Source organism: Oxyura jamaicensis, chromosome 4 (genome assembly GCF_011077185.1).
Source record: "Oxyura jamaicensis isolate SHBP4307 breed ruddy duck chromosome 4, BPBGC_Ojam_1.0, whole genome shotgun sequence".
NCBI lineage: Eukaryota > Metazoa > Chordata > Aves > Anseriformes > Anatidae > Oxyura > Oxyura jamaicensis.
Window position 1 is genome coordinate 72,319,219 of NC_048896.1, and position 25,582 is coordinate 72,344,800.

The window sequence follows — 25,582 nt, forward strand, 5'->3', positions numbered from 1 at the left end:
ACAGCACGTGATGTGTAATAACATCCTCCAGTGTACCTCACAGAGCAACAACAGCTCTGGGAAGGGCACAGTAAAAGCTGCTTCCACCACCCCTCTATGTCATTAGCAAGGGCACCACCTATTGTCACAACACCTGATGTGTTCCACCAGCACATCCCACCTTCAATTGAATGTTAATTATTTGGGCTGATATTTTCTGTTTGCCTGTAAAACTAATAATTAAAAAAATACTACCCTTTAATTTTTGACTATAACGTTCAAACCATTTCCATAGGTAAGGACAAGTTAGAGTCGTCCACCTCTCGTATTGAAAAAGGCAGAAGGACTTTCAGAAATCTCCAGAGCACCAACAAGGAGAAAACTCCCAGCTGTAAGCAGAGAGGAACTCAGAGCTGGCCCAGCACACAAGGAAGTAAAGGCATAACCAAAGCAGCAGCTGTTGGATCAGGACGGACTGTTCTAGCCAGGACAGGAGCCACACTGGATCTCCGCACCGAGCACTGTGTACAAACACTGCTGTCCTGCCTCCGGAAAGGAGGCAAGTCCAGTAGCAGTACCTTCACTTTAAAACACTGCAGTTTGAGAAAATCATCCCCGAGGTGGCCCTGGCTGCTAGAAACAGGAATCTGCAAGTACTGCAAAAAAAATAACTAGACATTACTCGGGCTGTGGTATAGTAGCTGTGGCTCAGAATCAGCCATGTCAAATCTAAGCTAGCTTCTACTGAGCTTTCATGTTTCCAAATCCCGTTTTCTCCACCCTCTTTAACATTTTTTTAGTTAGGGCTTTGCTGTGCAAATGCACAAACCTGGCTTGTTTCTGCAGCGTATCCAAGCTATACGGCAAAGAAATTACAGGAACGATTCTGCAGCAGCCAGCTCATGTCGAAGTCAGTTGTCCCCAACCAGAGATAATAAAACATGCTGGACTCTAGCCAGCACTTCGCTCTCAGGTGTCTTTCCACACTTGCAGCAACATGATACAGCAATACCCACACTCGATCTGCACAGAGCAGCCTTGGGAAAAGCTCAGATTACTAGCTATAAATCCACGGTCATACAGCAATTGCTCTTCCTCAGAATCCGTCTGATTATTGCCTCTGAACGAAGGGGTCTCACCAAAGGAGGTCTATCCAGCATACTTTCCTCCACTGATATCCCATCTTTACACTACTCCTACGAGCCCCCCTGACGTATGCCACTGCCCGCACTCTCCTACACGATAAACTGGGCCTAAGCAGCTTCTCTTCAAGGAAGGGAAAAAAAAAAAAAAAAAAAAAAAAAAAAAAAAAAAACCTGAAATCATGACCCTCATTTTCAGTAATGTGAGCATTCAGCTCCCACTCACATCACTTAAAATCAGGCCACAAATCTGTTCCTTTTTACGCCTGCAGATGGTTGCTTTTTCTCCCCACAGATGGTATCCCGAAGTCAGGACAAGTGGCTTTCATGCAGAACTCCAAGTCTATTTGACAAAATCTGATACGAGCTGAAATGCAGACTTCCAAGGAAAGACAGAAGGCTATACTTGTGGCAAAAATTCTTTATTAAACTAGATTTTGTAAAGTCCTTTTCACATTAGAAATTCTAAATGCAAATTACAAAATTGTATTTCAGTAAAAAATGAAAGTTTTAGTTAACAGCAAAATTACAACTTTATACAAATAAAAAAAATATTTTTTTTAATTTAATTTAAAAATAGACATTGATATCTTCCAATGTACTGGTCCTAACAGCTTTTACAACTGGTAGCTGCAATACTAGGTCTTTTCACATGCATATTCACATAGTCATTCAATGCTCAGCAGGGTACTTAGCTGAAATACATTGAAATAGTATGATCGGTTGGGTTTTCATTAGAGTTTTTTTTTATTAAAAATATTTTTATTCAAGAAAAAAGTAATCATCATACACAGGAATTGTGGTAATGAACACTTGTTTGTCAACGTCCATGCTATATCCTCTCCCCAGCTCTGTGAAGAGAGCAATATTATTCTGGAAACGTGAATTGCATTTGAAGATATAAGCATAGAGTCTATGAATAATTTATCGTAGTACATTAATGATGATCCTTCTTTGCTATTATCAACAATAAAATTGTTCTCTTAAATACCAACTGTATTTTGTGGCAAGATGAAATAATCTGGTTACCCTTCACCTCCTCAGGCACAACCTTGTTCAGAATACACGTTTGGCCAATCTCCTGTAAAGATCTCCCCCGACATCATACGTGCTCACAACAAGGTTAAACTAGGGCATCTGGACATCATTTAAATGGGGACTCCCAAGTCACAATGGTTCCCAACAGCCACAAAAAACGCCAGTTAAACTTTGCCTGAGGTCAAACAGGCCTATAAAACATTAACTTTAAACAAAGCTTCACCACATAATATTAAAAATAAAATCCAAGTTCATCCAAGTATTATCAAGGTATCTTTCAAAAATCACTTTTGCCCCACTGCTTTCATAATCAACTGAAATATCTTTTTAAACATCCACATTACTTTAGAGAATAATCGTCTCCATTGTACTTGTGAGCTTGCTTTCTCTTCTGTACTGTAGGGTTATTCATCAGTGCTGGCACTAGCATTACATTTTGCATGAAAAGAAAAAAAAAAAAATCCTAGATTAAAAATTGGACAAAACATTAACTTGTTTCATAAAAAAAAGAAACAAGAAGTCTTGTATTAAGAGGACAGCAGCCATCACAACCACATGCTGTTGAATAATTAACAAGTGGTACACAATATAGGTATTTGAAAAGTTGCATGTTATTTCATAGTGCTGGTGGCAATACTACTACGTGCTACTTTAATTAAAAATAAGATTTTTACATGATACACCTTAGGAATCTCACTGATGCACTGCAAAAGACATCAGAAAGGCTGGAAGTTCTAAAATGTAGCCTGCTTTCAAATACCATTTTCAAACAACTACATTTGAAATAATTCATCCCACTATAAAATATTCATCCCATTATAAAAACAATCAAAGAAATACAAGGATTCCAGTGTGTTTTTATGGACAGGTTGGCAAGCGTTTGAAAGCATGGAGTTCCTTAATAATAAAACCCTACTTTCTCTCCACTGACCATCTTTCTCCATTCTGCATTCAGCTCAGAAAAGCTTCTAAGCACACACTTCAGCTCCCGTGGAAGAAAAAGCCTGAGCTCATCATGTTTTCTCTGAATTGGAACTGCAGTGCCTCATCCCGAGTCACTGAAGCTGAGGGAGGTTTTATCTCCCACTTCAATAAAAGCAAGACTGGTTCTGCCTGTGTTACAATTTTACACTATCATCTGTCATCAAAATTCAGCCTGTAATCAAACAACTTTTAATTAGGAAAATGACCAACATATAACCAGGTAAGGTATTCAGAGTACCTCAGTGAACCCATGCCTGCACCCAAAAGGACAATGGACAGAGGGAGAGAAAGAAGGACTCCAGATTGCTCCTGAGCTATGCACTTCTCTGCTGACTCTGACGGATGGGAGAAAACTCTCCAGTAGGGGTGGAGCTGAGGTTTTGCCTTGAACATATTTATGCATTTAACCAAATAGCAATAAAGAGCAAAAATAATTATAGGGAGGGACGCTGAAGCTCAGCAGGTACAGCTTCTTTCTAAGAGTCCTAGCCCTGTTCATGAGACTGTTGATGCACTCCTATAGTCTAATCTCTTTCACCCCCTTGATCTTGAATTTTTAGCTTGTAGGAGCAGGTTTGACAGAGGCTCAGAAAGCGGCACTTCAAGAATACCCCGACCACACTGGTTATGGCATTTTCTGGGGAAGTGAGAGCCGAGTGCAATCACCGTCCCCCTGCTAAGCCAGAAGAAGGTGAAAAGCTGCATTTCTCACCTCCAGGGTAAGCACGTCAACTAGGCTATGACGAACAGATGGGCCAGACAACAACTTCTTCTGCTCATCTTTTGAACTGAAATCTACGCTGTTTTTGTCCATGTCAGGAATGTACTGAGGGAATCAGGCCCCCTCCCAAAACAACCAGAAGCACAGGCACTTCCCCCTGTACAAGAGCATCACCGCAGAGCTTCGGCACCCAGCAGCTCAAGGCGTGACACTTCTGGGCATGCATAGGACCTTTGCTGGGCAACTCTGCACCCAAGCCAACCTCAAAGAGCTGCACCTCCAATCATTATAAAAAGAAGCACTAAGGACAGTCTGCTCAGAAGCAGGAGGACGTTTCTTTGAAAGAATGATCCAAGCTCCATTTAAGCAATTCAGAGGTCTGCAGCCCTGGAGAGCTGATACAAGCTGACCTTCTGCCTCAAGACCCAATGCGTAAATGACATCTCAGTCCATTTTAGGCACTGTCACAGAGGACACAGCACGGGCCCGATCACACAGGATGTCATGCAGTGGCTTAAACAGCCCTGCTAGAGCTGTGTGGGAGCCTGTACCTTTTGTATTTCAAACACTGCTTGCCAGAGTAGCCCAGCAAGGAGAAAAAGGGAAACAATTTGGATGAATTAAGTACCCACAAAAAATATATAAACTTATTACTTACAACAATCTGTTATTCCAGTAAGAGTCTCTTTGATTAAATATTATTTAAGCTGTTCTTGCATTTGAAATCACCATAAAAAGATAACTGTGTCTGTTGAAGCATGACAAACTCACTTTTATATCTACTGTACATTGTGTTCACTGTGTATATATTACAGCAAATATGGATATTCAAGAAACATCATGTCTTTCAATTTGTCAGCAACTTACACAGACACGTTTTGAAATGAAACCTGTTTCTGTGCACAGCTTTTCTCACAGAAGTTCCTTGCTTACTACTACCCGTGCACACAAATGCCAGAACTTGCACACATATGGATTCGTATACAAATTCTACGTGCATGTAGTTCCTGGATAAAATTTTCTAGGGAAGTAATTTAAAAATTAAAGATTCTCCTATTAATCCTTAACCTATTAATATTATTCCTAACACACAACCCATATCTGTTCTGAAAAAAAAACAAAGTCTTACATTAAAAAAATCAAATGGTTTAAAGAATTCTTATGCCTTTTAAGAGGCAAAGATGTAAGTTGTAACGCATTCTAAAAAATATTTCAATGAAAAATCTTTTTTTTTTTCTTATCCCATTGCTTATTGGAAACGCTTGACAAAGTACAGGTGTTTCTATTTTTTTGTTGTTGTTGTTTTTTGTTTGTTTTTAAACACGAGTATTTTTAAATGCTGATGCAACACCACCAGAGTAGCTTTTGTACTCCTAGGCTTTCCAGTTAGGCAATTCCTACTGCAGTATTAGCATTCATTTTGATGTTAAAAATACATATGAAATGTCTCACAAATAAACATATTTACTACAAGAAAATTACCAAATTTCATACACACAGAATGAAGACATCACCATTAGACACCTGTAAAATGAAACAGTACTCATTTTGCTCCATTATAAAAGCCGTAAAAGGAAGAAACACTTTTCATCCAATAGTTGTTTTTTTTTGAATGTGTGTTTTTTCCAAAATTACAGTATTATCTATGTGTGAGTAGAGATGTAACTACAGTGTTGCATTTTCCCCTTTAGCGTATCACAGTAAGTCTGTAAAAAAATACCTAACATACAGTTGGTCTTAATGCACAGTCCTTTATATGTAACTTCCATCGGTATCAGTAGTAGTTTAGAATGGAGTAAGGACAACAGAACAGGTCAAGCCATCACAAAATGACCACTGAAAATACTAAATCAGACTCTTGAAGAAATCTGGACGTATTTATCATTCAACGGTAACTGGATTTGAAATATCAGTAGTTGCTGAGTTCCCACCTCCCCGTGCTCTTCTGAGGGGTTTAGCACAAAATTCTGCATCATAAAATAAAAGTCCAAGGTACTACGTTTCAAAAGCACAGAATCCATTGCAATTTCAATGGATGAAGGTGAAGAAAGAGTCACAGGCAGGGTATGTTAAGAGTTGTATTTTAAAATTGTACCTTAACTTCCCTTTAAAACATCGTATAATACTCATCAGAATTCTTGATCTGCATTTCTAAGACTCCAAAACCTGTAAATGTCTTCTCTGTGCAGATTCAAAAAGAAGATCCATCTGACATGAGTTTTCTTGGAAATACACTGACAAGACCACTTGCTGTAAATCGATACCATTGCAGATAAAACACCATCCTTTAAAACAGATTACAAAATATTATTGCAGTTGTTTAAAAAGTTGTCAGCTGTAATCCGACATCTCAGTTTCTGTATTCCTCATCTCTTCTTGACAACCCTTCAATTCAGCATGACTTTCAGGCAGCCCGGTTTTATTTCTGCGAACCTGTGAAATGAGAAAAGATGAAGCTTCAAGATGAACGCTACGTGCAATGCCATCTCCTTCAGCCCTCAAACATACGGAAAGCGACAAGGTTCTCAGTCAAGTATATGTGCATGTGGGAGTCAGGAAACCAGCATCGTGTCCTCTGGATGTGACAGCAAAGGAGGATTTTATAAAGGTCTGGAGAGGTAAACAGCTGGAAACAGCAGGAACTGGAAGTGTTGTTTTTTTTTTTAAAAAAAAAAAAAAAAAAAAAAAAAAAGGTCGTCCAATATTCTTGGTTATATTCTTTCTGCTCCTTTTTTCCCTACTCCCTTTTTATCCCCTCTTCTTTCAAAATACATTTTCTCCCTTGTTTTCTGTAGAAAGTGAGAGGGAAATGGAAAAAAGTCTTTGCTCTGAGTCCCACCTTCACAGTCACCTTCATACACTCCTGTAAAGAAAAGGCAGCAAACACAATGACACCAACCCAGACTTGCTAAACTGCTGTCCCACATAAGAAGCTGAGAGCTGAGGTATATACTGGAGACCAATAAAAAGCATGGTTAACAACTCTTCACATTAAAGCTAGCAACCTTGAATGGAAAAAAGATAATTAAGTTATGTTTAGATAACTTTAATTCATAGTGTTCTCATCTACCTCAGAGGAAAGGATCTAAAATTTAACAGGTACCCCTTACTAGACGGTTGTGTCATGCAATTGGCACTGGTCTTATGAAACAGCAGGCCAGCGTTGATCTGTTTAGTAGAACTCTAAAACAGACTTCAATTTCAGTTAGTTAAATGTGGGATAAGAAAAAATGAATCACTAGCAAAAATCTAAACTCACCTGAAGTTGTGGCTTGTGAGGTATCTGATAGCTGCTGGTTTGATGCGAGCAACTCCTCCCTGACTATGGCTTCCTCTTCCCGTGATAACGCAGAGATAAGGTTTACCACCTGTCTGTTGGTACTCTGTAATAGCAGGGATTGTAACGGTTAAAATTCTCCCTCTGCTGAGACTTGGCATTCAACATAACCTTTACATCCATTTTTCTGAAAACTTTCACCAGTGATCTCGAACTTTGTTTTCCCATGGTAGCTATGCACCTTTTATATAAAAAGTCATTATTTGCCTTTCTCTGAAAAAGATTCTCTGAAAGAAAAATACAGTCAAGCATTTTAAATCTAGATTGCTTGCAATATGCATGACACGATCATCAGAAAATCCTTCTAATTTCATAGCAGCTTACTGCTTCTATCATCTATTCCTTACTTGGAACTTGCACCCCATCAGAATATAGTTAAATTGCAAAATTAAATAAAGATGGACATCATACACTAATTTTTAAGGGATAATAATGCATATAAACAAATAAGATTTTAATGGATAAAGAAGAAGAAGGAAAATATAAAACCACAGTTTTTGACATTTAAGTCACACATATTTGGACAGTAATTTCTGCTATGTTGGAGCACATGAATCAGTAAACAGCACATCATGAGCTTTATTAGTTTATCTAGCCATGATACGAAACGAAATTGCTCTTAGCCTAGAGATCACATCAGCCTAAATTGATTAAGAAAAAAGAGGAAAAAATACAAATGAAGTTGGATTCTCACAAGCCAAGATTTGTCAGTTCAAGATTATCACTTCACATTGACATCTTTCCTAACCTACTCTCTCTTTCTCTCTCAACCTTTTTGTTTTGGTTTACTCTTAATTCTGCCAGTGCTAAGTGCCCATATTGATTGATCCCTTTCCCATGCATGGAAATGAAGATGAATTCTTTTCAAGAACTAGCACTGCACAATGAGCCCCTCCCATCATTCCAAACCTCATGATGTAAGCATTAAAAAAAGCATTAGATTACAGCTTAAAGTATACAAATGTAATTTCAGGAGTAGGATGAGATAACGAAATTTAATTAGCTTTGACCTACACTAAGGGGAAAAAGGAGGACTATCTAAGCCTTACTGAACACTTTTGTTTCTACTTGTGGAGTAGCTGTTGTATATTAAAAAGAAAGTTTTGTGCAGTGGTACCTTGCATAAGAAATATTTCTTACAAAAGCATTCCCTGTGTGCTTAGATTTATAGGGTAAACTAATAATGCAGAAAATGTATCTTTTTACAGCAAGAACACTCATGAATCACTGGAGCACTCCATTGGGAGAAAAAGCAAGCCCTCAAGCAAAACTGCACAAAATGTCATTTATGGAAGCAGCAGTATTCTGATCTCAAGAGATCCTACTGGCAAATGTATACAACAGTTACTGAAAGACAGCTTAAATCACACAATTTCATGTAAAACTTGAAGACAATCTTATCATTGTGGTTAATATTCCAACATACTGATTTGTCTTTAAAGATTAAAAAAAAACAAAATAGTTCTGACAAAGCAATGCCAAGATGACACAAATGTTTGCATTACCACCTCTGTAAATACACCATGAAGGACAGATGAGGTCTTCAAAAAACAGAGAGGATAAAACAGAAGCAGCAGTAAGAGTTACAAAGAAGCAGCAAAGTACTGGGGGTGGAGGTTGGCAGCTTTGAGCAAAAAAAAATCATTGCCTCGTCAAGGAAAACAATTTCCATGGGGGAACTTTGAAAATAAATCAACACAGAAGCCAGCTGTTTTCGCATAGTACTAGACTACACTCAGACCCTCTGAGACTGCCATATATAGTGATTTCTTAGCAGAGAATGAGGAGAATAACTTTTAGGGGACACGAATTATTAGCTTATTCCTACCTTCACATTTTTCTTGCAGCACTCTGGACAACTGATTCACAGCTTCATCCACATGGAGACCGTGCAGATCCAACACGTTCAGAGGCAGCAAGGAGGTATTTACTTTCTCAAAGATCTGCGCAGCGGCAGCATGGTTGGCTTCTTTCATCTTCTGCTCGTGAAGGCGACCCTTTATTCAAAAGCACATCAACTATTACACTCTGAGACATAACCTAAGCTTCACACTGGTTGTTGGGCTCAAAATGACACTACTGGCAGGGTGCTTTTAGCTCACAGTTTGAAGCAGTGAAATTTATAATCACAACACAATTTCTGGAAGAGGCTCAGTGAGACCTATGCACAAGGGGATTTCATGAAATTTTCTTGTTAAGAACTACTGAAAGCAGGCACCAAGAAGAAACTATAAACAAAATCTTCATGAGAAAGAGAAAAAAAATAGAAAAAGGCAGGAGAACGTAACATCATTACATGAACTAAAAGCTACACTTCATTACAATTTTCAGATTTATTATCCTGACAATGGCATTTTTGTGTCTGAAAATATTTCACTAAAACTTTAATGAAACAATATCAAAGAAACTGCTTAACTGCCCAAGAAAAACCTGCTGGGTGTTATACTTGAGGTTTGTTCTTCTGAACACATTCCTTAAAAATCAGAAAGTCAGTCTAGCCAAGAAGAGCAAGCATATAAGCACTTTTTTTTTTTTTTTTTTGGATAGTCGCCTATTATCTCTCCCCATAATTTTGGCACCTCTTATGACTAACAATGTCAGCATGGTCCCTATTGGAATTAGGGGCAAGGAGCAGTACACAGTTCTTCACATCACACAGTGAACAAACACAAACTATTTCCCACAAACCTTGCAGTGATCAAATCTGAGAGACTGAAGCAACAAATTATGTCTTTGAAGATCTGTAAGCACAGTTTGAAAGGAAATGCAACTCTTAAGTCCGGGTACTGGACTGACAAGGGCTCAAGAGAACAGAAGTGACAGACTGTCTTACACTTTCTTAAAATGGATCATCTGAAGTACATTAGTGTCAGACCAGAGACACCAGCCCCTTAACTCTCACTTGCAGAGGATTCCCAGGACAGGCCAAGGCCACCAAGTATAAAGTGCTTTTTCATGAATAAAGGTACTTTAGTTTGCCTTTTTATTACCTAAAAGAAAATACATTATAAATTTCCAGACTGCACTTGTCATTATGTCTATGAACAAAAGCAAGGAGTTGAAATTACATTTTTATTTAAAATCATGCAGAGCTTTGTTCAGAACCTCCCCAAACTTCAAGAACATATAGACTGAGAATATAAAGAGTTCATTATAAAGACACAAGTATTCAATATTTCCTACATATACAGTAACAATCCAAACATTTATACCAACCATATGAAAGCTTTTATAAGAGAACAAGCAAATTCAAGCAACTCATTGTTTCATTTTTATTCTCTCCTAATGCAATTCATAGATTAGAATTAAATGGTCCTATACTGGAAATTCTTGCCAAATTTTTCTTTTATATGCCATTAAATCAGAGGAAAGCTACAGCCTTTGAAAAGAATTAGAGATTTATAACTTTTAAGAGCGGTCTGAATGATGCGTGAATTAAAGTATTTTGTGTGAAGACACAAATAAAAATATGTACAGGAAAGGACAGAGAATTGGTCTGTACTCATAACAAAGAACATGATCAACAGCAATGATGCAGGGGGCTGAAGTTAGACAATCTTTAAGGTCCCTTCCAACCTGAGCCACTCTATGATTTTATGAACAGGAATCAAACTAGTATATACCAAGAACTGTGCTTAAGACAAGACCAGATAGCTTGTGCTCCAAGGCCACAGTACACAAGACTGATCTGCAGATCTAAACTCCAAAAATAGATGGCAAAAAGCACGGTGTACCACACCACCTCATTACCAACAGGAAGACAGACTGTAGCCATAAAGATATCCAAAACGAGGACACAAAGACAGCAAACAGCACTCCTGTCCAACATTTGAGGAGGATGAAATAAGTATAATTCTGAGGCAAAAGTATCTTAATACCTGATTCCTAAAAAGTACAAAAGATGTGTCTAGAAACAGTTCCTCACCAGTTCAGAGGAACCCAAAGGACATTTAAAGGATTCCATAGCTGATGTTCATTGCACTCCATGTAATGCATGAGTGAATTCAGACCACATCGACACAAATCTTGGTGCTTACAAGTGTGCAGATGTGAGAGTACAATCTAAAAGAAAATGAGCATATCTGACTAAGCACTTAAATATCATCTTTCACGAGATTTCACACTGAATTTCGCTACATTAGCTTCCTGTGCCAGCATCAATACTAATGGAAGTGAGTTTAATTTTAAGACGATTCTCAAAATAACACTTAGGCAACAGTAACTGATCAAGTTTATCAACTGCAGTAGGCACAATTTTATCACTTCCAATTTAGTATTTGTCTCCCTAAATTCAGAAAGAAAGCACAACATTTAAGTTTACCTGATGTGCATAAAACGCTGCCACGGACTTCATTCCCATGTGATAGGCCTCCCCAGCCTTTCTCAAGCATTCCTGTCTCTTTTGTTGGTGATGAAAAGCTTCTGCTCTTAAATCATCGTATTGTGGATACTCATATTCTTGAAATATTTCACTCAAAACATCATCCTCTTCCTTAGCTTTTTTTGCCTGTAGGAATTTGCAATGTTGAATCTAAGTATGTGTTGTAGGGTGTTTTCACTGACATGGCTTTGGATTTATTTGTAATTACTATTTAAAAAACACAGTACCTTCTTCTCACGGTTCTTTGCAGCACTGTAAGAAGAAACATTTTCATTTTGCTGAGCACTTTCTTGAGCTATAACTGTTTTTACAGGATCTGCTTCCAGAACACAGTTCAGAAACTGTTCAGTCTGTTCTAAAGAATAGCTGTAAAGTAAAATAGGTAAAATTTGTGACTTTTTAAATATATTAATAGCTGCTACATTCACTAAAATAAATGCTACAGACCTTCATGGAGTTACAGAAATAAATGCCTATGAAAATAAAGCACTAGAATAGAATTTTCCATCTTAGAAAAAGGCTTGTCAACTCACTGTACTGCATCACTGCCATCAATGCACAAGCATGATGATGACTGAGAAGTCATCAAGCCCTTAATGACTGAGATGTCATTAAGGGGCACTTGAATGCTGAAAGGACTATGAAATACTAAAGTAAATTGCATCATATCTTAATAAAACACTGACATCAGTTTAGAAGGAAACACTGTCTTCTAGGCTGTATAAGTTACTTTATCTTAAATCTCCTCTGGATGGGGTTAGATAGTAAAATCTAGTTTAAAATCAGCTCAGTTCTCTGGAACTGTTATGCATGAAAGTCTCTGTGTTAAATTTAACACAGTAAGAATAGGAGATCGGTTGCCACCAGATTTCCAGTATGCCCTTTTTTCTTCTTTATTCTTCTTGCTGCTCAGTAAGCAGACAAGAGAACGATTGATCAGACGTAAAGACAGATTTTGGGAAAGGCAACACTATGAAAAGAATTCAGAATATGAAAAATAGTGAAAGAAGTGTAGAGGTGGATAAACAACTTGCTTTAAACATTCCACAAGGAAAGGTTTTAATAACAATCTGGACAAGCAAAAAAACTGACGAATAGGCATGCAAACCCATATGTTGAGACACACATTCAACTGGCCAAGGATGAAAAAGGGAAGTTTCTCTTGAAAAGAAGTTTAATTCACAGGAACTTAGATTTAAGAAGGTAGTCACACACCCCATTTCTGGAGTGCATAATGCAGAACAGAGAAACAGAATACAAGCAGAAAGAGATAAAGAGATGGCTCCTTCCTTCAGAGCTGCTATAGTAACCATGAGACTACTAGCAGTTAACATCAGGTGGTAGTTTTCTTTTTAGGCTGGATGATATCTTCTGTACAACTACTGTTAAATCCTCTGCTAATTTCTCCTACTTTGTTTACACCTTGACTCTAGAGCAAATATGCGGTTCCACTGACATTCCGAAGTCAATAGCCAGAAACGTTCTTCTGGTAAGTGAAACTGCCTATTCCCCAAAGCAAGAATCAGGTGTACACATACAGTTTTCATACCCTTTCTTCTTTTAAGACCAGTTACTTTGCCCTTATTTAAACCTACAAAAAGCAAAGTGCTAGTTTGGAAAAAGCCATTAATGAGCTGTACCTTAATTATTGATAGTTAAGACAATAATTGTGCATTACTGAGTACCAACTTTATAAAGAACTTAAAAGATTTCTTACTTGTTGTCCTTGAAAACGTCCATTAAGAAATTTTGATTAATAGTTGGAAACATCTCAAAAAGTTGCTTCTCCTTCAGTTTAGCAGCACAGTCTTTTCTAGCCATAGAAGGAACACGTTTCTACCCAGAAGACAAAGAAATAATATTGCAAGCTCATGATTAGAACAAAATATATTAACAGTGGAGCCAATCCAATTATACTGCTGTTTGTTAGGATTCAAAAAAAAACATCCACTCAGTAGTTATGCACCCATAGCAATGACAACACTTCAGTATCAGCCTGCCACACTGATCTGAAGATAAGAAAGCAAAGACAGGTGAGCTGTATTACACACTGCTGCAGTTCTTTGGAGTCATTTGAAGGGACTTTAAAGGAGGATGTTTAGGAGGAATTTCAGTTTACAAATGCATTCTGCTGCTGATCTATCCAGTCCAATGCTAAGCTTGTATGAAGTCCACCTCTCTACTCAGTTATCTGTGGAAAATGATACTGAGGGCATGGGGTTGAAGCAATGTTTTATTATAAAGTAGGTGAAGCAATTTTGTCTTGGTGTAGGTTATTATCTGAAGCTATACTGTAAAAACTGTTCACATTTGTGAAGTTACGTGGAAAAGAACAAATAATTATACCCTAGAATAAACTAGACTGATCATTCCAATACTCAGACTACAAAAAAAGGGAAGAAATGATCAGAACAAAGCCAAGCTCGAGGAATCCAAATCTGTGGACAATACATTACCATTATCAGTAAGCCATATACATGCAGTTTAAGGAAAGAATCCACAAGCCATTCTTTCAAACTAATAATATCTAGCTAGTAACATCTAGCTTTCTTTAGCAGTAGAAACAAAGCTTTAGGAACAGCTACTTGTCGGAGACAATTAGAAACAAAAATGCCTGTTCTGAACAATTGCCTCGCAGTAGAGGGCAGTATTATGCACACAAACAACCACACTGTATGGGAATTGTGCGGGAAATAAAAAAAAAAATAAAAAATGAAAATCTCTAAAATATTCCTATTTTCTGACAAGGCTGTATAGAAAATCCTTTTGAGAGTCTCAAATACTTCTTTTAATGTCTCATATGTTAGGAATGTTGTGGGTTCTTCTTGGGAAAAAAAAATATTAAAACAAATTCAATCCATTTCCAAAATAAACAAGGCAAGAAGCTAATTAAGAACTTTTTTTTGATATTGCTTCCATTAAAAAGTGAAGGGAATCATCTCTTTTTAAGTGAGCGATAAAAAACAATTCAAACAAATGCAAATGCTAAACTATATAGTGAAAAGCACCATGATCTGTTTGTGAAACAATCAAAATATTAATTTTAAAATGAGATTTAAAAAAAAAAAAAAACTACCACAAGCAAATGCATGTATCACTGTAATCAGTAACACTAACTGGCATGCATTTATCTCTCGAATTTAGGCTGTAATCAGCAGCACAAAGATGAGTCACCAAGTAAGATACTGTTTCATTAACAGTAAGGAATTTATACTGCATAAAAATGGTGATAACCATACCAGGTCCTGCTTCTCCTGCAAGGCTATTTCTTCGGATATTATTTGCCTGAGAGAAACTTTCTGAGTCTGAGCATTCCAGTGATCCATGAAAGGAAAAATTTCTGATGTTGTTGCTTTTTTAGTCTGTATGTCGTTAGATGAGCTCGAAAGCCAGTTCATTTTTTTCTTCTGCATTTTATTGTCCACATTTGGAGATAACAGCATTTCTGAGTCATTCATATCTATTTGCTGAATCAGTGTAGGACCTTCAAAAGCAATAAAAATCAGGTGAAAACAACGATTATCTTATTTATACAAGCAAAGCCAAAGTAATTACAAAGTTTTTCACCCTAGTTGTTTTGGTCTTTGTTAAAACTATGTTACTACTGGTAAAACAGAAAGCAACCTTCCTCGCTTCTATTTTGCGAAGACTGCCTGATCATCTTCACCTACTTTCTAAAACAGAAGCAAAATCAGTAGATTTCCCAGATTCACCAAATTTTCAAAGGCGAAGAATTCCCAAGCTGTAAACTACCCTGCACATACGTAAACACATGCTTTTACAAGACAATCATCAACATGTATTTACATGTTCACCTTCCTTCCCTCTATAACTTGACAGATGCCTAACAATCTGATGTCACGTTTCTAGGAATGAATGCTAGCAGCACTGTTTAGCCATTCATGTGGGGATTTTGCACCTATGTCGAAATCCAAGTCTCCACCCAGGCCCCATGCAAGTGAAGTGGGATTATGCTCTAGAGGAACATTTCTTCACAGGTAGCTGAGTGACTAGAAACTAGATCACCAGGAACTTTAACACTTTTTGAACAAGGATATACATCTTCCTGCACTAACCAAATCCTCTAAAGAGGGCAGCAATGCGTGCATGTCGTATGCCTGACCTTTCTTTCATCTTCCTCTGCTAGAAATTCTCTAGCTGCATCTTTTCTTCCCACAGATTACAAAAATCCTATCAAACAGCTGTTTTACTCCAGCCAGAGCTTCTCTTCACGTTCTCTCAAGTACACAAAACAGTATGTTTTTTGGTTTTATCTCCCTGGGATCAGTGGTATTGCTTATAATTAACTTTTTTTTTTTTTTTTTCCCCTACAACTCTGTAAAAGAACAGTAAATGGTACAAATACCAATACAGAAAAAGCTAAGCTTAATAAATGAATCCACCCTTCACTAGCCAGAGTATTTGCAATCTTACTGAAGTCTGAAAGAATTAAATACTTTACCAATAGGAATTAAGTATTTTTTACAATGAAAAGAAATAAATGGCATATCTTCTGTAGACAACTTACCTGATTCATCTCTCCTCCGACGCTTCTAAATAAAAACAGGAAAAACATGAACATTAATAAGCTATAAACATAACATCACACAATAAAACTTTTTAAGTATTAGCTTGTAGATAAGCCTACCTGGCTTCAAAATAACGTTTCACAGTATTTCTCAAATATTAGATTTTCAAAAGAAATATATTTAAGACAATTATTTTATGAGTTAATTTTAAAAGATAGAATTGTATTTTCAAACACACCAATGGGAGGAACACGCCCTACTGCTAAGATTTTGTAACTTTAATTAAATGAACCAAACAAAAATTTTGCCAAAAAGCACTCCAATTTTCATACGGATATAGCAGAATGAAGGTTAGAGAACTCTTCTCAATTAACGTGCATGGAGATATTTTGCATACACAATAATTCATACAAGAATTCCTCTTAAATGTAGAAAGGCCAGTAATAATTTTATTCCAGTGGAATTTTGATCAATCTTGTAATGAAATTTCACACTATGACCCTTGTTTTCAAGAATCTTATTTTCATGATGATATAACGGTAACATGCAGTTTCTTCATCCCTTTAACTGTCTTTCAACAGCTCGGATGATTATGGCATACTGATATACTCCACATATTTCACAAAACATGACTGTATTTTATCATTGTTCTCACAAAGATATTTACATCTTGCAAATGCCTTCAGACTGAGACACAGAGCCAAATGGACTGACATAGCACAGCATCATACAATAAGAAATCTACTTACCAGAATAGATTCTTTCCATTTTTCATGAATCACTTTTGCCAAATTCAGATCAATATGAACCACGCAATCCTCAACAGTCAGTGATCCTTGCGACAGAAAGAAAATACACTCATTAAAGCATTCTGTAAAAGCTTATCCAAGCAACCAAAGTACAATAGCCTAGTACTAAGTTGAATTCTAGAGATTTTGTGCAAACTGTTGTGCCTAAAAAAAAAATCTTCAGTAACTGCCAAGTTGTTTTTTTTTGTAAAAAAAAAAGCCACACATAATTCATTATCTATTACTCAAAAATTCAGAAGAGTAAGAAAAATAAGTTAATATTAAATGTATCTTGCTGAAATGTGATAACCTGAACTACATTCTTCTTTCTTCTGTTTTTCAAATAGTACCTTCTCTTCCACAGCCACTGTTAACTTACAACTCCAGTATCACTTGTGAAAACATGACTTCCCCTATTTAATTACAATCCACATGCAATTGCTTTCAAGTAATACAGCATTACTAGCCACTGTGCAATAGTATGCACATCCCTCCTTTCAAACACGCAAACTTAGAGAAGCTGAACTACAAGTATCACCTCTAACTCTAAAGGAAACAACAGAAATTATCATGGTTATCATCATGATATTTATTTCCCCTAAAACATCCTTCTAACATTGTTACGTTTCCCACCCTTAAAAAAAATAAAAGGTCAAGAAGTACACATATGTCAAATAAAAATCCAGGGCAGACATGAGACAAAATAAAACACCTTTCTGCAATCAAAAACAAGTAATTTTTCTTTTTTGGAAGGGGTGGGCACAGAATGCAGGAGAGCAGCCAAACCCACCAACCGATCAGGTATGCAGGGTTTCACATCAAGTAATCTTTCAGAGAACAGAAAAAAGGGAGAGAAAATAAATTATACTCCTCATGTTTTCCTTCCTTCTCTTTTCTATCAGTCTTTAACTCTTGTATTTTGATGTATGTTCAAACTGCTTAGGGCTTTCTTCACCATAGTTTGTTTTTCATTTTGTTTGCATCTTTAAGCATAGCCTTCCTTTTTCTCTCTAAACCATTCGTCTTCTTCCCCAGTTTAACTGATGCCTAAAATCTTTTTTTCTCCTCTTTTTCTTAACCAGTCATCATTTGCATCTTCCTCACGACCTTGATAACCCTCCAGTTTGAATATAGGCTCAAAGGCCTGTGGCTCAGAAGGCAAATAAGCCAATATTTTTTTTTTTTCTGCTTTTATAGCATGTGCAAAGAGACACAGTTAGAAAGTAGCACTACTGCATTTGTATTTTATGCCATGCTTGCTTCGGTTCCATTTTTAGATCAACAGAAGCAAGCAACAGCATCATGAGGAACTGTGCAAATATATTCCCCCCAAAAAAACAAGCATAAAGCAACAGAAGATTTTTTAACCAAAACTTTTTTTTTTCCCCTAAAAATATGGAAATTATATGCCCATACCTGCATCAATGCCAACAGGTCCAAATATTTCTTTCAACTGGAGTGCCAGTTCAGGAGGCAATGTTAGTTCTAGGCTATCTATATTGAAGGGTGAAGGTGATACTGATGAAGGACATTGTAACTTGGTTCTATCTTCATCCCTGCATGCAGTTTCACTTTCTTCATTACCACAAATCTCCCTGGTACTCCCCTGTGTTTCTTTATCAGTCCCCAGTTCTTTATCACTCCTAGGACCGATCAGAGGTGCACGATCCATTTCCAGTAACAAAGCAGTCCCTTCAGCATTCTCTGCATTGCTTTCTGAAGGGTTACTACTTTCACTTTCGTTATTTAATTTGGATTTTAAATTAGTAGTTGTGTTAAGACCATGAGATGAAGTCACGGGTACATATAAGTCTGCATCAAGTTGTGAGACTGCAAGTTTATTTCTTGTTTCTTCAACAGAGCTCACAGGCTCCATCATCTGCGTTCTTGCCATGGACTGCTCGATGACACCTGCTGCGGAGCTGTCTGCATCATCTCGAGGAGCTTTATCGCTGGAATTTTTCAGTTCCACTGAATCATTCAATGAGATAGCAGCAAGTGAGTCAGACACATCAGAATCTGTCTCAATTGCCTTGGTATTCCTACTTTCTGCAACGCTGATTGATGTGTTCTTGACTTCTGAAGGCTCAGAAATATCAACAGTCCCAATGATTTGCCGTGTGTGTTTGCAATTTTTGAGATTCTCATCATTGTTTGTGTTTTCCTTGAAATCAAGGTCTGCAACAACTGGCTCGGCTTCTCTTACTTGAAAGTACTCACTATCAACATCTTTGTGCAATTTTTCATCAGAATCTAACAGCAGACCAGTGGCCCAGTCTATGTCTTTGTTACATCTTTCATACAGGTCTTTCAGAGCTTCAAATGAAAAAGACTCAAAGAGCTTACACAGCATATTTAGCTTTTCAGACTCATCAATATTGATAAGTTCACTTTCTTCCACAAATGTGCTTTTATCGTACGTAACTCGGAAGGGTATTTTTTCCTGAGAATCTGAAACATTATCCACGTTTTTGGGTTTAAAGCCATCTAGTCTGCCATGCAACACTTTGACAGTCTCAGGAAAAAGCATTTTCTTTTCTAATCTCCACAGGAGAGCAAAATCATGTGATTCAGTTTGTGAATGGCTACTTATTTGTCTACATGAGCACGCATCATGTTTCTCTTCTGCTGAAGTAAGCATAGACAACTGTTCCTCTTCTTTTGGATGGGGCAAATTGTTGTTTGTAAAAGTGAGGGCTAATTTGTGATGTTTCCTTGTTCTCTTATTTTGCTGGGTTTTCTTCTCACCAACTGTTTCACTAGCTACTGCTTCAGGTTGGTGAAAATGCAACCCTTTTGTATCTTCTTGTTCTGCAGTGTTCACAGGTGTCCCATGAAGCACATCTAAAGTCTCAAGAGCATTTTTATTAACATCACCTTCAGTACTTCTACCTTCATCAGACTGACTTAGACTTGTCTTTCTCATTCGCCTTGGTCTCTGTTGTCTCTGTTCTAATGATCCGGAGACAGGCCAATGTCCCAACATTTGCAGTTCTGGTACAACTTTATCTGAACTGACAGAGAAACAGCTAGAGGCTGAATTTTCTTCCTCCTGTCCTTTTTCAACAGTACAGGTATCAGGTAGGCCTGCTTGCTCTTTACTTAATTCAGGATTGGGAGTTTTACCTTCCCTATCATTCTTTAGAGAAGACTTTTCTAGTCTTCTAGCTCTTTTGACTCTCTGTCCCATTGTTTGTTGTACAGGCCAGTCACCCAGAAAGTTTAGTAGCTCTGGTTTCCCTGATGTGTCCAGAGTTGAGCTGCTTGGTTCCACTATGTTACTGCTCTGTGTTGATTCTAGTTCCATACATTTTTCACCGCATTGTTCAGTTTCAGCCTGAACTTTGAGAATGTTATTGTTGTGTTTCTCAGCTCCTCCTACATGTAAGTGTAAGGTCTCTTCAGCTGTGGTCACCTCAACCTCATCCACTTCTGTTTCAGTAATTCTTTCCATTCCTTCTCCCTTTTCTTCTTTTTTCTCCAAGGGCAGTTCTTTTTCTATACAACCTGACAAATCAACATCCAAGTCATCTTGAACAGTGCTGTTCTCAGTACTGTGTTCCACTGAATTATTTTCTGTTTCTTTTTCCTCTCTCTGAAAATGTTCAGGAGTACAGTTACTTTCCAAAGTTAGAGAAGAACCGGAAACATGTTTATCATCTTCAGCTGATTCAAGAGGCAAATGATCAGAAGCAAATGGTTTTTCTTCCTTTATATCAGAATGTGCCTCTCTCTCCCTGAAAGACAAAATGGAACGAAAGATAAACCCACCTCAGACTTTCTTTAAGCACCTGTTCTTGTCCACATTTTTAATTTTGTCTTGGTTATTTAATACTGTAAAAATTACAGATCATAAGCCACCTTTCAGGACACACTATAATCATCCAGCTGAAAAACCTTAGTGAGAGGAAAACAAATTTAAGATGACAACACAAACCTCAACACTGTTATAAAAAGCAATGAGCTAAGCAAAGCAGACCTTTCTTTGGTAAGTAACCCTATTTTAGTTCAGCAAGGTGCTAAGAATACTTTCTCAATTCCCATCATTCACTTATGTACTGGAACACTCTGTTGCCACAAATTTCCTCCTTCATGGCCACAAACGTGGTAACTTTTTCTGTTTAATGACTGCTTCTCTCTCCTGATTGCTAGATGCTAAACAAAAGAGTCCAGAAATGAACTAGGAAGGGACCTGCCATTTCACATCATACTGCTTTTCACAATCAACTACATTCCATTCATTATCAGTCCCTACTTAATTTCAAATATCTTACGCATGGAAAAAACAACCTACATAACAATGCACAGGAAATCAGATTTTATTGATGTATATAGAGCTTTATTCAGATTAATCACTACGAAATTATCTATGTTGGCTGTGTGCACCCAACAGAAATCTAGTCTATTCTACATTACGCATATTCAGAGCAAGTAGGTAACTCATTCCTATTACACGAATGTTGTCTTATACCAACACACAGACTCAGTAATTTGCTCGTATTTGGGACTACATTTTTCTGAAAAGCATTTTATAGACTTCAAATGTTTTACATACAACAGCACATTTTTAAGGTAAGTTATTTCTCTTGACTGCTCATTTCTAGAAGTCTTGTAATGCCTAAAAACTAAGAAAACTTTGTAGTGTATTTCTTTCTTATTATTTAACTAATTTTTGAAATGTGTCCAGTGTTCATCAGCACTACCCAGGTTCAACTACTATAAAGTTTGATTCTTTAGCATTTTATTTTTTCTTTTTGAAACTACAAAGCTAGTAAAATAATCTAACCTATTACTTTCCTCCTGACAAGGAGGATCTTCACTCCAGGCAGCAACTTCTGATTTGTCTGGGACTGAAGAATCCAAGATTGATCTAATACTAAGGCAACGTTCATACCGCTCCAACATTCTCTTGATCTTTTCTTTAGACACACCATGAATATTCCGCCTATGAATTAAAAAAAAATATATTTATATTCAGATTTACATATTACAATAGACTAAGAGAAGAGCATAATTGATGGTTACAGCAAGACTAACCAGAGAACTCACAGGGACATAGCAAAAGCTGAAACAGAAATTCATTCCATATCAGTGCACCAAGGTATTCAAAACAGGGAGTCTCAGGCAAATTACTGCTCCATTTGACTTCACCCCATCTGGTTGCCCTGCTCTGCAAGATGTTTTGTTTAGTACTAAAAACTAAAACTGCACCAATAATGTCTTGTCTTCAAATAAGCATCAAAAGCACACCACATCAGATCCAGACAATGAAGGAGGAAGTCAAAGTGGGTAAGGAAGATTTCAGAAGTCAGTCTTCCTTCTCTGGCTTTTGTAACGTAACAACTCCTTGAGTCTTGAGGAAAGCTTACTTGCATATTATTATAGACTCTTTTTGGGTGTCCAGAATTTCCAGTGACTCTGTTAAACACCAGCGTAGCAATTATACCTAGAACAAGTGAAACCTGCCAAGGATGGCAAAACAGAATTGAAGGTACATGAGAAAATACCAACTGATCTTTAGTAAAAGAAAGTAGGACTTTCCTTCCTCCCACCTAACCACAGTTTATTCCAAAATGACTCCCATTTGCTCCTGCTTTCTGAAAATGAAGTCTGCATGGGCCAGGAACTGGTATTTATATTGAAAGTTGTCCAACAACCTATGGGTGTTTGGTTACTGAACCATCTGAGCTCCTCTCAGTTCTTTGAGAGACTTCACAGCCTTATCTAGGCTTGGTATCAAGAAGCTCCTGCTCTTTAAAAAGTCAAGATAGTGCCACAGTCAACGAGACACAGGTGGTCATTGGTTTCTGCTGGGCTTTCTCACATTTAAGTTCTATTTTAGGAAAGAAAATAATCTACCTTACCTCCCTTGAAAAGGGGCCAACCTTAAGCTAAGCATGCAAATTCAGATGACAACACATTATGAAATCACAATATAATTTAAAGTGAAAGGGACCTCTGGAGAACACGTAGCACAACCTCCTACTCAGAAGGTTACAGCTAGGCCAGGCTGTCAAGTTTTCAACGTACCCAATGCCTGACTGTCCACAAACTCTGAGCAACCTCCTTCAGTGCCCGACCACTTTTTTTTTTAATTAATTTTATGTAATCAAAGTTTCACAAGATCCAACTTGTTTATGTTTTATCCTATCCCTGTACAATTCTCAGAAGAGATCTTTTTAGTCTGCTCTGTAAGCTCCTGACAGGTAGCTGAACGCAGCAATACAATCCCTCCTAAACGTTTCTTCTTAAGGCTTAAGACACTTTTCTTGCTCAATTCCGTATAATCTGCAAAGCTCCTGTAGGCAGCGTCTGTCCCAACATCCAAGTCATAAAAAGGACATTAAATTGCAGTGGCCCTAGTATTTATCCTAGAAGGACATCAGCCACTTCTTGGACTTGGAATAACTGAACACACCTTTTGAACTTGGTATGCAGCCAATATACTTTTAAGATACCTTATTATCCACTGATATAGAGCTAAATAGGCAAGACAAACCCTAAGTAACAGGACCATGTAGAGGTCCTGCTAAAGAACAGGTGAAAAACACAAGGGCTGATACACAGGGGTTCGTCCCTCTGAGGCCATCAGGCAGCAAAAACATTCCAAGACAACAGACCATCCAGGTGCAAAACCAGTCCAAACCTAACATCATTTTTGCAACTTCAGGAACCCAAAGGAGCAATCACTGCTCTTTGATGCAAAAGAACTGCAATCATGGAAATGTTACATAGGATTGCTGCTAGTACCTTTTGTATTAATTAAAACAAAGTGACAGAATTACATATACATATATATATATATAAATATAACATATATAAAATCCAACAGAGGTTACTATTGTATGAAAAAACAGTAAAGTCTACTTATTATTGGAAAAAAAAAATAAAGTCATAGTTTACAGACTATGAGAAGTATTCAATCAAACATGAAATTTTCCTTTACATTCTTACTTTTCAAGTTCTTTTGGTTTAAACTTCCACCAAGTGTCTGGTTCGCGGAACATGACTTTGTATTTGAACTGCTGAGCCTGAATAAAACGGAACAAAAACACATCATCCATCTACAAAAAATGCACAACATGCATAGGCTGCTTCTTTAAAGCTGTTCTTTGTATTTTTCAAAACCAATTAAATAACTGGAATAACCTATTTTATTTCATTGTTTCAATTCTAATTATATAAATGGAGATTTTTAAATTAAGTTTGTGCCATTATCCCAGTAAAAAAAAAGTCTCTATTTGATATAATCCCTTTAGTGTTCTACCTCCTCTGAGTCAGAGCAGACTCAAGAGCACAGAGCATCTCCTCTTTCCAGGTGTGGTATGCATGTGTCTACACAGCCTCTTATGCTTACATTCAGACATTCAGAGCTGACCAGATGCAAGCTCCAAACAAGCAATTCAGCTCTACTCACACAGCTAGAGTGGACAGCCTTCCTGACATCCTGGAAACTTGAGCAGGCAGCAAGTAAACGGCCCTTATAATCTGCACTAATGAGGTGAGTAGACCATACATTTTTAAAAAGTAGCTTGTATTTTTCCTCATAATATAGAAGAGGAAAAGAATCCAGTTTCCCCCACAAAAATATACTTTTGCTTCTAAGTACAGAACGCTCAGATTTGTCACCTGGAAACCAGTCCAGTTCAACACGCAGGCATACACAGAATACAACACTGAGTAATATCATTCTATATAACACCTTTTGACTCCAGACCCTGCGGTACAAGAGCTAGACTGAGAAAGATAATCTCATTTTAAAACATGTTGACATAAGGGTCAGTAATCCCTTTTTGTATCAATGAAATTATAATACTAACCAACATAACATAAGGCTTCATCTCCCATGCTTGTATGTTTGTGTTGTCTATTATTATAGGAGAGATTCTCATTTCAAATGCTTCTTTGGCTGAAAGACAGGTGTATAAATGAATGTGATATAGTTAATTTTGTGATAATAGAGTGGACATGTAACACTTTTACACTAAATCTGTAATAATTTTTTTAATAGATAATCCACAATGATTAACCACTGAGTAAAGAACTCTTGCCACACATAACTTGATCTCTCTGCTCCAAGGCCCTCTTATTTTAGAAATTCCCCCCATATGTAAAGCTACTGAGATAAGACATTATTCTTTTGAATTAATAAATGCATGATAATCAAGGAATGAAAATGCAGAAGTAAAATGTGGCAAGATGACTAATCAATCAATAAATCAAACTAAAAAAAAACTACATTATCACCTTAAAGTGGACTTCTTTGTTGCATACAAATTCTTGGCTTTATAACAGTCTTAAGAATAGTCCACTCTGTAAACTGTATAAAATATGAAAAGTCAAAAAAATTATTGTAATTTTTTAATACATAGTAATAAAATGTTTAGAATCACTAGCTTTGAGATACGGCACCATGTTTCTGTAGCTATGTTACAATGAGTCCGAACAATCAAAGTTATCATTGAATCACATGTTTCTTATTAACCCATTTTTCTACAGGTTAGAAATTTGACAGTAGAAGAGTGATCATGATTCAAATTTAGCAAGTAAAAGCTTTAAGAGCTGTTTCTATGGAGAGCTTAGTGTGAGCCTCTATCAAAAAATTCACTGATCATAGAAAAAATGTTATGATTTCTGTCTTGTTCTTACAAATGTTTTAAATTTGCCAACATTTTAATGCTCG

General features: G+C 37.1%; 1 protein-coding gene across 4 annotated transcripts in view; it reads right to left on the reverse strand.

The window, feature by feature from the left end:
• Nucleotides 1–1,527: 1,527 nt before the first annotated feature.
• N4BP2 (NEDD4 binding protein 2) overlaps nt 1,528–25,582 on the reverse strand; it is a 41,828-nt gene continuing 17,773 nt past the window's right edge. For 3 of the 4 annotated variants that reach the window (XM_035324773.1, XM_035324771.1, XM_035324772.1), the window contains 13 exons: nt 24,720–24,808; nt 23,854–23,930; nt 21,686–21,844; nt 18,316–20,636; nt 16,861–16,946; nt 16,111–16,135; nt 14,822–15,066; nt 13,300–13,418; nt 11,810–11,948; nt 11,523–11,708; nt 9,030–9,198; nt 7,124–7,247; nt 1,528–6,297 (listed from right to left, as the gene is read on the reverse strand). In XM_035324773.1, coding sequence (XP_035180664.1) covers nt 6,252–6,297; nt 7,124–7,247; nt 9,030–9,198; nt 11,523–11,708; nt 11,810–11,948; nt 13,300–13,418; nt 14,822–15,066; nt 16,111–16,135; nt 16,861–16,946; nt 18,316–20,636; nt 21,686–21,844; nt 23,854–23,930; nt 24,720–24,808 — 3,785 coding nt within the window. In that variant the 3' untranslated portion in view covers nt 1,528–6,251. Of the gene's footprint in view, nt 6,298–7,123; nt 7,248–9,029; nt 9,199–11,522; nt 11,709–11,809; nt 11,949–13,299; nt 13,419–14,557; nt 14,597–14,821; nt 15,067–16,110; nt 16,136–16,860; nt 16,947–18,315; nt 20,637–21,685; nt 21,845–23,853; nt 23,931–24,719; nt 24,809–25,582 lie in introns of those variants that run through there. The other variant, XM_035324774.1, reaches the window with a different exon arrangement.